The sequence below is a fragment of the Colobus angolensis genome, unplaced genomic scaffold (assembly GCF_000951035.1).
Source record: "Colobus angolensis palliatus isolate OR3802 unplaced genomic scaffold, Cang.pa_1.0 Scaffold13, whole genome shotgun sequence".
Taxonomy (NCBI): Eukaryota; Metazoa; Chordata; class Mammalia; order Primates; family Cercopithecidae; genus Colobus; species Colobus angolensis.
In genome coordinates, this window is record NW_012114252.1 from 23,770,131 (window position 1) to 23,785,298 (window position 15,168).

At 43.5% G+C, this 15,168-nt stretch overlaps 1 protein-coding gene across 1 annotated transcript in view; it reads right to left on the reverse strand.

The window, feature by feature from the left end:
- DCUN1D2 (DCN1, defective in cullin neddylation 1, domain containing 2) overlaps positions 1-15,168 on the reverse strand; it is a 30,112-nt gene that overhangs the window by 11,535 nt on the left and 3,409 nt on the right. The window contains exons 2-3 of the mRNA XM_011933925.1: positions 14,148-14,316; positions 7,312-7,442 (exon numbers count right to left, since the gene is read on the reverse strand). Coding sequence (XP_011789315.1) covers positions 7,312-7,442; positions 14,148-14,316 — 300 coding nt within the window. The remainder of the gene's footprint in view (positions 1-7,311; positions 7,443-14,147; positions 14,317-15,168) is intronic.

Below are 15,168 nucleotides of genomic sequence, written 5' to 3' on the forward strand. Positions count from 1 at the left end.
TATTTTTTTGAGATGGAATCTTGCTCTGTCACCCAGGTTGGAGTGCAGCGATGTGATATCAGCTCACTGCAACCTCTGCCTCCTGGGTTCAAGCGATTCTTGTGCCTCAGCCTCCTAAGTAGCTGGGACTACAGGTATGCGCCACCAGACCCAGTTAATTTTTTGTATTTTTAGTAGAGATGGGGTTTTGCCGTGTTGCCCAGGCTGGTCTCAAACTCCTGACCTTAAGTGATCCACCCAGAAGTGCTGGGATTACAGGCATGAGCCACCAAGCTCAGCCTGCTTGTTAGTTTCTAGAAAAGACTGGTAATGGTTTCTTCAGAATATTGATGATAGTTACTGAGTAATCAGGGTCTAAACTAAAATGAGCTTTAACTTTAATGACTATTTTGCCTCAGCGTCTTAGAAAGAAATGAGTGGAATAGAGAAGATAAATAACAAGAGTTTTATCGTAGAAAACCAAATGCTTTCATCTGTTAAAAGTAGACTGAATCTGACATCTGGCGTGTTGTTCATAAAGCAAGAGTTATTCTACAAACAGTCATTCTGTAGATGCAGAAATACTTTTCAGTGTAGACTTTCCCCTCTTTTGATACGCTAAGTCATTTCTCCATTCAGAGGCAAAATAATAACTCTTCACTGCCTTTAGAATAAACATTTCCTGCCCCGAGTGTGGAAACTAACTTAAATTTCAGCGTAGGTTTTCAGGGGACAGGGTGAAGTTTGCAGACCGAGAGCTAAGTCTCCGTGGTTGAAACAGTAAGTCTCTGACCACATCTCCTGGAGGCCATGTTTCGTGGTGAAACAGGCTCTTCTCCAGCTGGTTCAGGCTGGAAGCGGAATCCAGGTGGGTGGGATGGCAAACTGTTATAAAGAATCCCCATTGCCGTCACTGTCCTTTGGATGTTAAACCTCGTTTTTTTCCCCACACAATATAAAAAACCTAAAGCACCAGAACCAGTGCTGGAGACCAGCCAGTTTAGACCGGAAGTCATACTGCTGGTGGTACACAGCAGAGAAGCCCGTTTACTGTGTCTCTAGGTAGAAACATCTAGAGGATGTGACAGCCTCTGAGAAACATGATGTTACTCTGTGGATTTTAAAAAATATAATACTTGCTATAATGTGCATATTGGAGGCAACTGTGAAACTGGTCTGTGACGCCAGTGTAGTCTGTTGTAAATTCAAAGACAGCTTGTTGAACTTTGTTTTTATTTTTTACCTACTGTTTTCAGAGTGCCTATTTTGAATTAAAATTTGTTACACCACTGCAAAAAAAAAGAGTTTTAGTCCCCAAAGTAAAATGTCAGCTTACAAAGAGCAGTCTCGGGCACATCCATTAGGATGGCCACTATTCAGAAAACAGTAATTGTTGGCAGGATGTGCAGAGGTTGGTTGGATGCTCTGCTTCGTTGCTGATGGGAATGTAAAAAAAAAATATGGTGGTTCCTCATTCCTCAAGAAATGAAACAGAATTACCATATAGTCCAGGAATTCCATTTCTGCGTATATACCCAAAAGAATTAAAAGCAGGGATGGGTGCGATGGATCACGCCTGTAATCCCAGCACTTTGGGAGGCCGAGGCAGGCGGATCATCTGAGGTCGGGAGTTCGAGACCAGCCTGACCAACATGGAGAAATCCTGTCTCTACTAATAATACAAAAATTAGCTGGGCGTGGTGGTGCATGCCTGTAATCCCAGCTACTCAGGAGGCTGAGGCAGGAGAATTGCTTGAACCTGGGAGGCGGAGGTTGCAGTGAGCCGAAATTGTGCCATTGCACTCCAGCCTGGGCAACAAGAGTGAAACTCTGTCTCAAAAAAAAAAAAAAAAAGAATTAAAAGCAGGGTCTAAAACAGGTATATGTACATGCATAACGCATGTTCACAGCAGTGTTATTCACAAGAGCCAAACAGTAAAATCAAACCAAGTGTCCACTGGGATGAACCGATAAACAAAATGTGGTCTATACAAACAGGGAATATTATTCAGCCTTGAAAAAGGAAGGAAATTCTGACACACACTAAAACAAAACATTGTATCAAGCGAAATGAGCTAGTCACAAAAAGATACATACTGTGAAATTCCACTTTGTGAGGTCCTAGGAGGAGTCAACTCCAGAGACCAGAAGTAGAATGGGGGCTGCCAGTGGCTGGGGGAGAGGGAAGTGGGGAGTCAGTGTTTGTTGGGGACACAGTTTCAGTTTGGGAAGATGAGAAAGTTCTGGGAATAAACACTGGTGATGTTTACACACTTTGAATGTACTTAGTGCTACTGAACCGTACACTTAAACAGTTAAAATGGTTAAAAGAAAAGACAAAAGGCCGGGCGCGGTGGCTCACGCCTGTAATCCCAGCACTTTGGGAGGCCAAGGCGGGTGGATCAAGAGGTCAGGAGATCGAGACCATCCTGAGCTACACGGTGAAACCCCGTCTCTACTTAAATTAGCCAGACGAGGTGGCGGCGCCTGTAGTCCCAGCTACTTGGGAGGCTGAGGCAAGAGAACGGTGTGAACCCGGGAGGCGGAGCTTGCAGTGAACTGAGATCGCGCCACCGCACTCCAGCCTGGGTGACAGAGCGAGACTCCGTCTCAAAAAAAAGAAAAGTAAAGAAAAGCCAGAAGAACAGTCCTGGGGAAATAAACCCCCAAGGACTCCTGACTTGACTGGTTTGAAAGCAAAGTCAAACACCCAGAGGCAACATTTCCCATAAATTTGGGTGAGAAAGTATCATCACCAACCCAAGTTGTAAGCGCTAGGGGATGAGCCACTGCCAGCAATAGGACCCGCGTGGTGCCGGGGACGTGGGGGTCACAGGTCTCTGACAGATGTGAGAACAGGAGGGCCTCGGAGGTGCCTACACGCCAAGACCAGGTAAGGACAAGCCTGAATTAGGCTGTGGCAGCAGGCAGAGGCCACCAACGGGGCCCACACTGCAGAGAAGCGCCTGAGAGCAGAAGAGCCGGGCCGAAAGGGAAAATGGAGATGGGAAAGAGAGAAAAGCTGAGGAGGGGAGAGGATCAGTGCCAGACAATCTGACAGCAAAGCAGATATTTCTGTCTACTACACGCCTGCACACACACACACACACAGCCAACAGGGAGCACCATGAAGTCAAAAAGCTGCCCCGAACCATCCTCCTGAAAGACTAGGAAAACTAATTCACATAAAAATAAGCAACAGAACAGCCCTGAGATCAAATCCCATACCACGCTTTCCGAAGAAAAAAGATACTACAAACAGAAGTCACCCCTTGAAAATGAATACATGCTGGGAAACATACCAACAAAACAGATCAAAAGTGCGACCTTCAGCCGAAACCATGGCTCACGCCTGTAATCCTAGCACTTTGGGAGCCTGAGGTGGGAGGGCTGCGTGAGACCAGCAGTCTGAGACCAGCCTGGGCAACACAGTACAACTCCATCTCTCCAAAAAAAATTTAAAAATTAACCAGGCACAGTCTGCGTGCCTAAAGTCCCGGTTAGATGGGAGGCTGAGGTGAGAGGATCACTGAAACCCAGGAGCCTGAGGCTGCAGTCATGACCACACCTCTGCACTTTAGCCTGAGCAATGGAGGGAGACCTCAACTCTAAAATCAAATGTTAAGCCAGGTGTGGTGGCTCATGTCTGTAACCCTAGCACTTTGCGAGGAAGCTGAGGTGGGAGGATCGCTTAAGCCCAAGAATTTGAGGCTGCAGTGAGCTATGATCACGCCACTCCACTCCAGACTGGGCAAGAGAGCAAGACCCTGTCTCAAAATAAATAAAAAAAAATTTTTTTTTTTTAAAGTGTGACCACTGACTTCAAAATAGGCTAAAGGACATTAAGAAATGAAACAAAACATGAAACACCACAAATGAGAATTAGGAAAACTTAGTAATGAGGAAATCACACTCAAGAATTAGAAAGAAAGGAAAATCATTCTGGAAATGACTTTACTGGAAGGCACATGAGGGAAATAAACTCAAAGGCAGTCACACACTGCGTAACGTCTCTGCCAACGACAGGCCGCATAAGTGACAGCGGTCCAACAGGACTGCAAAAGTGCATTTTCACTGCACCTTTTCTATGCTTCAGTGTCTGTATACACAAATCCTCACCACTGTGTTAAGGTTGCCTACCGTATTCCGTACGGTCACACGCTGTCCAGGTTTGTATCCTGGGAGCCACGGGCCGTGCCATACCGTTAGGCATGCAATAGGCTATGCCACCCAGCTTTGCAAACATGCACCCTGTGACGTCGCACAAGGATGAGACTACCTAACAATGCATTTCTCAGAACCTATCGCTGCCATTATGTGACACATGACAGGTGATGACTTCAGAGAAGAAGATGGTGATAAAGGAAGATCATTTTTAAAAGAAAAAAGAAATGAAGTACAGATTAAAAGGACCGAGAGAAAGCAACGCACACTGCCAAAGACTTAACTCCACAGAAGACCCAGTTCCACAGGGGACCCAACTCTACAGAACACGCAGTTCCACAGGGGACCCAACTCTACAGAAGATGCAGTTCCACAGGGGACCCAACCACACAGAGGACCCAGCTCCAAAGAAGACCCAACTCCATAGAGGACCCAACTACACAGGGGACCCAACTCTACAGAGGACCCAGCTCCACAGAGGACCCAGCTCCACAGAGGACCTAATTCCAATTAAATGGGTAACTGGAGTTTCCAGAGAGACCAAAACCAAATACAAGGAGCAGAACAAATGCTTAAAACCATAATTCAAGAACATTTTCCCTGAAATTAAAAAAAGATTAGAAAGTACTTACTGAAAACACTCAGCATCATATGAGAACACTGACCATGGATGACCCACAACACCCAGGCACATTTTAGTAAAATTACTGGGCTTCAAAGCAAAAGAAAAAATGGCCTTTGTTTGGCTATTTAGGCAAAACAGTAAGCAACTTACAAGGCCAAGAAGACCGGCTTATCATCATTCTGTCTGACAGTAACAATCTGCGCCAGAAGAAAGTGAGCGACACCCCTGAGACATTCCAAGGAACAAAAAGGAGGCCGGGATTCTGTACCCATCACACAGGGACTCGGGGAACACCGTCACCAGCAGCACTTCCTGGGGATCCACCGGAGAACGGATTTCAAAACCCGTGAGCGGGGAGACGTCAGCGGAAGCCCTGGCGATGAGCAGGGGCTGCTGGGGAAGAGAGCGAGGACCACCCACAACGACAGGGGAGGCCTGGCTGTGTGCTTGGAAAACAAAGGCAGGGCCAAACTATTGTTTTAAACGGGGGGTGTGTATAACCCCCTTTTCCTTTCCACGACTCACAGCAACTCCACCGGCGGAGACACATTCACATCGTCACTCCGAGCCTGTGGTGTGTGCCACGTGGGACTGGCTAACACGTCACCGCGGATATTCTAACGCTACCTCCACCTGCGCCCTGGAGGGCCAGAGCAGAAGGGAAACACAGCTGTAATACAGACAAGCTCAAGTAGGAAAAATAATCTGTAGTCCTGACTATGGTTTAGAAGCTTCCAAATGAACCAAAATTTAAAAAATAAAAAAATAAAAAGCCTAGAAACGACAGCTCTGAACGAGCACCAGCAGCGACTCCGCCACGGCCTGAAACCAGTTTCCACTAAAAGAAATCAGGGCTTCTTGGAGAAAAAGCAAGTCCAGGTCTGGGGCAGAAGGCGACTGGACGAGCCCAGGACAGCCTGCAGTGCAGACAGGAAGGGAGCCGTCACCACCAGAGCACACCAAGCACTCCATGAGTTTACGGGGACGTGAACAATGAACTGACTCTTGGTCGAAGGAAGCAGGGAACGCACTCGCCCCAGAGGCCATCCGGCCTTTCTGAGCAGCCTGTACCTCTGGCACCAACACCAGGAGACAGAAAGACTTCCTTCTGTGATCATCCCAGCTCACAAACAGAAAGGGCAGGACAGGCTCTCATCGCTTCGCAGCCCTGAGCAAGGCTGGGGGTCTCGGCACTGCTGGTGTCCTTAGGTGCTGCACATGGCAGGCTCCTGAGCCAAGAAGCAGCAGGCACTGCTACTGTTACCCAAGAGGCAAAGCGAGAGCCCAACAGGCCCCACGCGCCTTACACAGCAGGCACCGCAATTTAGTAACCACAGTGTGGGGCCGAGACGCATCTCAGCACCTGGTATCTCTCGCCAGCCCTCTGTGTCTCCCCCCCGTGCCTCTGCCCGTGTCCCCCTGGCGCCTCTGCTTCCGTACCTCTGCCCCTCTGTCCCCCGTCTCTCTATCCCTCTGTTCTCCGTGCCTCTGTCCCTCCGTTTCCCGTCTCTCTATCCCTGTCCCCCATGCCTCTGCCCCTCCGTCCCCCGTCTCTCTATCCCTCTGTCCCCCATCTCTCTATCCCTCTGTCCCCCGTGCCTCTGCCCCTCCGTCCCCCCGTGCCTGTGTTCCCCGTCCTTCTGCCCTGTGTCTCTGACCCTGTGCCTGTTCATCTGTGCAACTGGCCTCTCAGGTGATCACTGCACACCTCCCAGCACCCAGCCCAGCTCCACCTCCACTTTCACTGCAGTCCCCGAATCCCTGCTCTAGGGTTAGGAGTGACAGTTAAAGCGAATGCAGACTCCTCAAGTAAAAAAAAAACATTTATTATTGTCCACGCAAATGGGCCATATTAATGATCCATAAAAATGGATTACAGTATTTTAAAATAAAATGCAAAAGTGGGCTAAATTGTTGGTATGCAGGCTGGGGTCTACGTGGCACAGAGAGAACAATTATGAGCTGACACAGGACATTTACAAATTAGTTTACATTTTAAAATTTAAACATGTAAACCCAGAAGTGGAGAGACACTATCAACTGAGATTTTCAGGCACATGGTATTATAAACTCATCTACCTACGTACAGAGCAAAGTGTGGAGAAGAAAAGAAACAAGAGGGTGGTAATGTTACAGGTGGGCCAGCCACGGTGGCTCAGGCCTGTCATCCCAACACACTCTGAAGTGGGAAGAATGCCTGAGCTCAGGAGTTCGAGACCAGCATAGACAACAAGGCAAGACCTTGTCTTTATTAAAACTTAAAAAACAAAAATGAAAATAGCCAGATGTGGTGGTGGACGCCTGGAGTCCCAGTTACTCAGGAGACTGAGGTGGGAGGACTGCTTGAGCCCAGGAGATTGAGGCTGCAATGAGCTGTGACTGTACCACTGCACTCCAGCCTAGGTGACAGAATGAGACCCTATCTCAAAAAAACCAAACCCAAACCCAAGAACATTAGTTGGCTATACAGAAATCATGTTGCTCACGTCCACTGATAATCTCATTATGATCTGGCATTTTACATATTTGGATTTCATACTCACCTAAACCTTTCTGCCCTGGGTTCTTAGCGAAAGTGAAGGTAAACTGATAAAAATCTTTAAATTTGGCTGTGTCCTTCAGTTCCTGCTCCAGTCTTGGCAGAAGAGCCTTTAGCTTCTCCATGCTGTCACACCTGCAATGACAGAGACAGTGGTTTGTGTTGCAGCAGACGCACCACCCTAGTTGACTCTCCTCTTGTCCCCTGTGCAGGAACTGTGGCCAGGCACGTGGCTCCAGCTGGAGACCGTATTTCCCAACTTCTTTTCCCAGGCGCGGCCTAAGGCTCTAAATGATCATGTAAGAGAAGGGAAGGGGGGCAATGTCTCCCTTGCTAAAAGGAATTCAAAATGCTCTAAGACAGATACTGGTGGTGGCTGCCCAGCTCTGGGAATATACTAAAACCACTGAGTTGTAGACTTTAAATGATAGAAAATACAGTATGTGAATTGGATCTCGATAAAATTATTAAAAGAAAAGCCCAAAACAACATCTTTTGCCCTCTTCCTGAGAACTGGAACAAGGGCGTGGTCTAACTCGGTAGCTCTGACCATGGAGAGAGGCCCCTGCCCTGCGGTGACAGAGCATGAGGTGACAAGATGGCAGAGACAAGGGAACGGAAAGATGGAAAGAGCCTATTTCTCAGTGACTTGCAGAATGGAGTCACCCTGCCAGCCTGGGCCACTGCTACCTCTGTCCCATCATACAAGCGAAAAATAAACTCATATAAATCTTAAGCTACCTTATTTAGGGATCTCTTCATTACAGCAGACTAGATTTAAAATATCCATTAAAATATTTAGGGATCTCTTCATTACAGCAGGTTAGATTTAAAATATCCAGGTATTGTAAAACACAGCTCTATATTGTTTTAAAATTGATTTTTTCCATCAAAAAGTCAATAACCTTTAAAGACAGTCAACAGCCTTTAAGGCAGAAATCAACAACAGTAAAACAAAGTCTATCTTTCTAATTCCGACTGCACAGCAAAGCACAGAATAAAAGCAACACTTATCCACTTACCCAAGTAGAGCAGAGGTAAGGAAAGAACATTGGAGAAAGTTTTAGAGCAGCTAGAAAAGTCCATAAAGACGAACACAGAAAAGCACGAATGTAGGACTCAGTCCTGTGCGTAGCCACAGTCCCGTTCTGGTCAACAGCAGGAGGTGGATGTGACAGTGGTCCCATAAAATCATAATGGCACCTAGAGGTTCCTGCCACCTCGGGGCGTCAGAGCCACTGCAATGTCTAGCACAATGCATGACCATTTCTACCTTTAGGTGTGTTTAGATACACAGACTTACCATTGTGTTACAGCTGCCTACGGTACTGAGTATAGTCACCCGCTGAACAGGTTCGTAGCCTAGGAACAACAGGCTGTACCACAGACTAGGTGTGTAGTGGGCTGTACCATCTCGGTTTGCGTAAGTACACTCTGTGATGTCTGCACAATGAAATGTCCTAACAATGCACTTCTCAGAACGTGTCCCTGTCTCTTAAGTGATGCATGACTGCACTGCAGGTGAATGTGAGTGTGAGCACCATCCACATCAAGGGTGGCGGCTGGGCCAGGTGCAGCATTTCATTCCTGTAATCCCAGTGCTTTGAGAGGTGGAGGAGGGAGGATCGCTTGAGGCCTGGAGTTTGAGACCAGTCTGGACGACATAGCTCAGAGACCCAGTCTCCAAACAATAAAAACTAGCTAGACATGGTGGCATGTGCCTGAAGTCCCAGCAACCCACTGGACCCCAGTTGGCACAACAGAGTGTGACGCTCTTATAAAAGGGAGTGGGTGGCAGCTGAGGGCTCTCTGCCATTTCAGCCTCCTCTTCCCTCCAGGGAGGCACGGACAATCCGACTTCTGGGCCAGGCCCACTGTGCCCCACCACCTACCGGAGCAGTCCTTCAGCGTGCCTCTAGCTGGACGTAAACAGGAACTCACAGTGTGCACCACCTCACATCTGGCTGTCTCTGGCTTTGTGATGTCCGAGAGGTTCGCTCCTGTGGGTATGCACGGCTCCAGCTGTTCATTTTCTTTGCCACACAGAACTCTTGTTATATACATATTTTATGATTCATAAATGCTACTGTTGGTGAACATTCCGGCTGTTTCTAGTTTCCTAGTTTGGACTAATGGTGTCAACACTTCTCTACACAGATCACAACATACCACGTAGGCACATTCCAGAGTGGCCAGCGGGGTCACAGCGTCTCTGCACCTTCCATTTAGTAACTGAGGTCGAAACAGCACATTGGAGATCCCGCTCCACGCATTTCCGCTCACATCTGCTGTCGTGTCTTATTTTAGCCCCCTAGGGTGGTTTGTTATCGTGTTCTATTTCACTGACGTTTCCACCTGCATTTCCCCAGTGAATGAGATTAAGCATCTTATGCTTTTAACTGGCCCTTGTGCATCCTCTTTTGTAAAGTGCTTGTCAAATCTTTGGCTTGTTTTTCAACATCTTTTTCTTATTGTTTTGTAGAAGTTCTTTATAAATTAAAGATACATTGGCCAGGTGCGGTGGCTCAAGCCTATAATTCCAGCACTTTGGGAGGCCGAGACACGCGGATCACGAGGTCAGGAGATCGAGACCATCCTGGCAAACACGGTGAAACCCCGTCTCTACTAAAAAATACAAAAATCTAGCCGGGCGAGGTGGCGGGCGCCTGTAGTCCCAGCTACTCGGGAGGCTGAGGCAGGAGAATGGGGTGAACCTGGGAGGTGGAGCTTGCAGTGAGCTGAGATCCGGCCACTGCACTCCAGCCCCGGCGACAGAGCAAGACTCCGTCTCAAAAAAAAAAAAAAAAAAGATACAAGCCTTTGCCAGGTATTTTTAAAGAACTTTCACACAGAACAAGCATTGCCTTTCTACTACCTTGATGTTTCTTAATCAGAAGTTCTTATTTTTACTATAATATGCTCTATCAGTATTTTTCTTTACAGTGATTTATTGTTTTTGTTGATGTTTTAGAAATTATCCTATTTCACAGTCACAAAGACCTTTTCCTATATTATTTTCTACAGACTTTTTGCTTTTGCCTTTCATACTGAGATCTACATCTATCTGAAACTGATGTTTACATATGGTATGCGGTAGAGATCAGGATTTATTTCTCCCCAAAATACTAGCTAATTCTCCCAGTATCATTTATTGAAAAAATGTCTGTCTCAAGTCTAGCTCTGTCATAAACCAGAAGTCCCTACATACATGGACTTCTTTCTGAGCCCTACATTCTGCTGCACTGGTCTCTGGTCTATTTATCTGATTTGGCACTTGATGCCATGTAGTCTTCATTACCGTAGCTGTAAAGTTCTGATTATCTGGCAGAGCAAATCTTCCCATCCTGTTCTTTTTCTTCAAGAACTGCTTTTTGACTGCGCATTTTTATAGAAATTTCAAATCAGCTTGTCAAATTACACATATATAAACCCACTATCTATTAGGATTTTCAAACTGAGATCACATTCAATATAAAAACCCAAGGATAAAATACTGTGTTCCAACCTATGAATGAAGTATATTTCTCCATTTATTCAGGTCTTCTTTCCTGTCTCTCAATGAGTTATTATTTTCTCTATGGGAATATCACACATCTTTAATCCGATTTTTTCTAGGTATTCTGTATTTTTGAAGATACTGAAAAACGACATATATTTTAAAATTTACTGTTTTGCTGATTGTTGCATTTGGTGTCCTGAAATATAACAGGATTTTATTTGCAGACCTTGGACCCTGCAGTGTGGCTAACGTCACTACTGATTCGCATATTTTATCCATAGATTAGACTAGCTGTGATCTCCTGTTTAATACTGAATAGAAACAGTCATTCAGGTTTTGTTCCGTCCCAAAGGGAAGGTGGCTTACAATTCCCGTAAGTATAATGTTTGCCATAGGAATTTTTTCCTTTTGGTCAGATTAAGAACTGCCCCTCTTATTCTTAGTTTTCCATGAGGTTTTTTGTTTTTAAATGAAGAAACACTGAATTTGATCAAACCCATCTTATGCACTGGGATGATCCTTTTTTTTCCGTTGTTAACCGTGGTAAATTAATTATACCGATTAACTTTGTAACATTAAACAGATCTTGCATTCCTGGATATAACCAACTTTGTCATGATGTATCATCCTGGGCTTATCGTCTTGGATTTTTTGCTAATGACTGGTCAGTTTCCTGATACTGTGTGTAGGATTTTTGCATCTTATCATCTCAGGCATCTTCTGATTCTTATAACTGGGAGTGGCCTATAATTTTCCATTCTCAAATGTTATTCCTTGGTTTTGTCATGCAGCTTGTGCTGGCCTTAAAACAAATTGTGAAATCTTTCTTCCTTTACTCTTCTCTGGAAGAAGATGTTTAAAATTGGGGATTTTCCTTTTCATTAGCAGTTTGGTTGGATGTGCCAATTAAGTCATCCCAAACGGGAGTTGATTCTTTGAGAAGATTTTAAATTACAGGCTCCAATTCTTAAGAGTTACAGAACTATTAAGATTTTCTATTTCTTCATGTGTCAGTTTTTGTAAGTTATATTTTTCACATAGGTTGTCAAATTTACTGGCATAAAGCTCTTCATAACAGACTTTTTTTTTAAATGCTTCTTGCACCTATCATCTTGTCCCTTTTTTCATCTACGTGTGTTACTTATGATTTACTACATTTACAAGTCTTTTCAAATAACAAGCTTCTGGCTTTATTGATCCTTCCTAATGACAACTTCTTTTCTATTTGATTATTCTTGTAAATTAGTGCTGCTTTAAAAACATTAATTCCTTCCTTCTATATCCTTTTTCTATTTCTTGAGATGGAAGGCTTTGTTCACTGATTTTCAGCCTTTCCTTCTTTCTAAAATACGCATTTAATAAGCTGAATTCTACAAGCTTACATATATTATGTTTTCACTATCCAAGATATTTTCTAATTTCCATTGTAACTTCTTTCTCATCCCAAGGGTTACTCAGAGGTATGCAATATCCACACATATTCTACCTAGTTATCTTTTTGTTATATTCCTAGTTTAACTGTACTGTGGTCGGAAGACATACTCTGTATCATTTCAAACCTCTGAAAATCGTTGCAATTTACTTAATAGCCCAGTTTATTGTCAATTTTTATTAATATTCTGTGCCTTTAATAAAGTTTTTTTTTTTTTAATTTTAAACATCAGGAGAGAACACGAACATAATCCCCCACTACCACCAATTATGCAGTCCAGTTTCCCACATTTGGGAAAATCACAGGCGTCAGCACATCTGGAATGCAACAGATAAGCCCAGCCCTGGGAAAACCACCTTCATGATCATGGTATCTCTACTGCCAGGCTGTTTTGTGTTTTCTTTGGAAAAGAAAATGTATTCTTCAACATCGAAGGCAACGTTCTAAACGTTCTCCTAGGCCATTTTTTGTGCGGTTCAAATCTTCTATTTCCTCACTAATTTTTCATCTACTCAATCTATCAGTTACTACGATGTGTGTGAAAACTCCTCACTTTGATCATGGATTTGCATCTTTCTCTTTGTAGTTGCTTATTTTTGCTTTAAATACTTTGGGACTCTTCAATAAATACATAAACACATAAGTGCGACTGCCTTCCTGCTGAGATAAACCCTTTATCATCATGAAATGGCCCTCCTTATCTGCAGAGTTCCTGTACGCCTCAAAGCTGTTTTAGTTGTATCTATTTTAAACAATACGAACAGGTGATATTTAAACATCCATCTGCGCCAGGCATGGTGGCTCCCGCCTGTAATCCCAGCACTTTGGGAGGCTGAGGCAAGGTGGATCACCTGAAGTCGGGAGTTCAAGACCAGCCGGGCCAATATGGTGAAATCCCGTCTCTACTAAAAATACAAAAATTAGCTGGGCATGGTGGCAGACGCCTGTAAACCCAGCTACTCAGGAGACTGAGGCAAGAGAATTGCTTGAACCCACGAGACAGAGTTTGCTGTGAGCCGAGATCGTGCCACTGCACTCCAGCATAGGTGACAGAATGAGACTCCATCTCAAAAAACAAACAAGTAAGAGTACACTCGAAAATAACAATAAAAAGTAGAGTAAATGCATAAACTGGCAACATAATCATTTACATTATCACGTATTATATACTGCACATAACTGGATGTGCTACGCTTTTATACGAATGGCAGTGCAGCAGGTTTGTCAGTGCCAGCATCACCACACACAGGTAATGTATTGAGCTATGACATTATGATGGCTGGGATGCAGGAATTTTTTAGCCCCATTCTAACCTTACGGGACCACTGTTGTATAAGCGGTCCACTGTTGACAGAAATGTCACTATGCAGTGCATGACTGTAGTTCAATAAGCTTAATGATTAAGAGACAGTTACATTAGGCCCTTTCATTTACTTTCATAACTTATCTGATAAGTGAGAAACACCTTATTAATGAAGCCTTTATCCCAATCCTGTAGGTAGAATAGAAAAATGTTACAAGCAAAAACCAAAATGACATCTTAATTTTTAACATTGCAGCATAATAAATTCTACATTTAATATACAGTATTATGAAATAACATGGATGAACTGAACCTGGTATTTACTGTCAATTCAAAATTGGAAAGAAAAAAACTCAAAAAGAAAAAAATGAGTTACAAAAGGGGTTAATATGAAAAAATCAAAATGTGAAATGAAATAAAGCTTTAAACTGAAAATTAAAAGGAAACCAAAGGCTTAATAGCGCAGAGTGCAGATGCGTAAGAAATTTTTAAGACACACAAAGAAAATAAACATATGAAATTAATATGTAGAGGTTGCTGAAAAATAATTAATGTTAAAAGTATTTTCATTTCTGAAAAAATTTAAGCTAAGAATAATCGACTTACCCGAGTTCTGTCATGCCATCTAGAAATTCCTTTCTGCTAAATTCACACTGAGTTGCTGCCCTGAACTTCCACGCTATGACCAACACACTGATACTGGCAGGGTCTAGGCTCAGATCGTCACAAAACTGTTGAATCCCATCGATTCCAATTTTGTTTTCATCTTGTGGATCTGTAGTTAATATCAGGGGTAAAGGAAGTTACACTATTTTGAAAAGTAATGCTAAAGTAGGAGGTTTGAATCCTAAAATTCTATTATACTACATAGTTCTAGCAAGCGTGTTTCCAATACATCAATCAATTGGCTGCAGTTTTCTACTACACATGAAAGAAATAGTGAGCAACTAATAATTTATCCAGAAAACGGTCCTATTTTTAAAATCTAGATTTCTGGGTTTTAGAGAAAAAAAAATCATTGAATTTTTTTTGAGAAGATCTGTTCACTAAGAAAAATTTAATTTCCCTAAAGTGAAATAAAAATTCAAGTTTAGAGAAATTTAGCTGACCCAAAGGCAAACTGCTATAAAAGATACTGTATTGATAAAGTATTTACAATACCTTGGGTTTTTATCACAACTCTGCCAAAGTAAATGAATGATTGATGTTTTTCTTAAGTGATTTCATTTGCTAGTTCTAATGGTACTGGACAATAACTATTTTTCAGAATCATTTAGCTTATGTATCCACATTTAAAAGCTTAGAAATTCAGGTTCCCCACTCCCTATTCCTAGTTTATAAATAAAATTAAAGAACTTAGCATTTGTTTATCAGAAAATCAAACAGTAAAATATATTTAAGGCATCCCAGCAAGACTTCACTAAAGCTAGTAATTTCAGACAGATTACATCATATTATCGTAATGCATATGTAAATTGTTGGTTTCGAAGTTAAAAATAGAAAACCTGTAGCTTCTTTGCTCAAAGAAAGATGAACTGCCGGGCGCGGTGGCTCAAGCCTGTAATCCCAGCACTTTGGGAGGCCGAGACCGGCGGATCACGAGGTCAGGAGATCGAGACCATCCTGG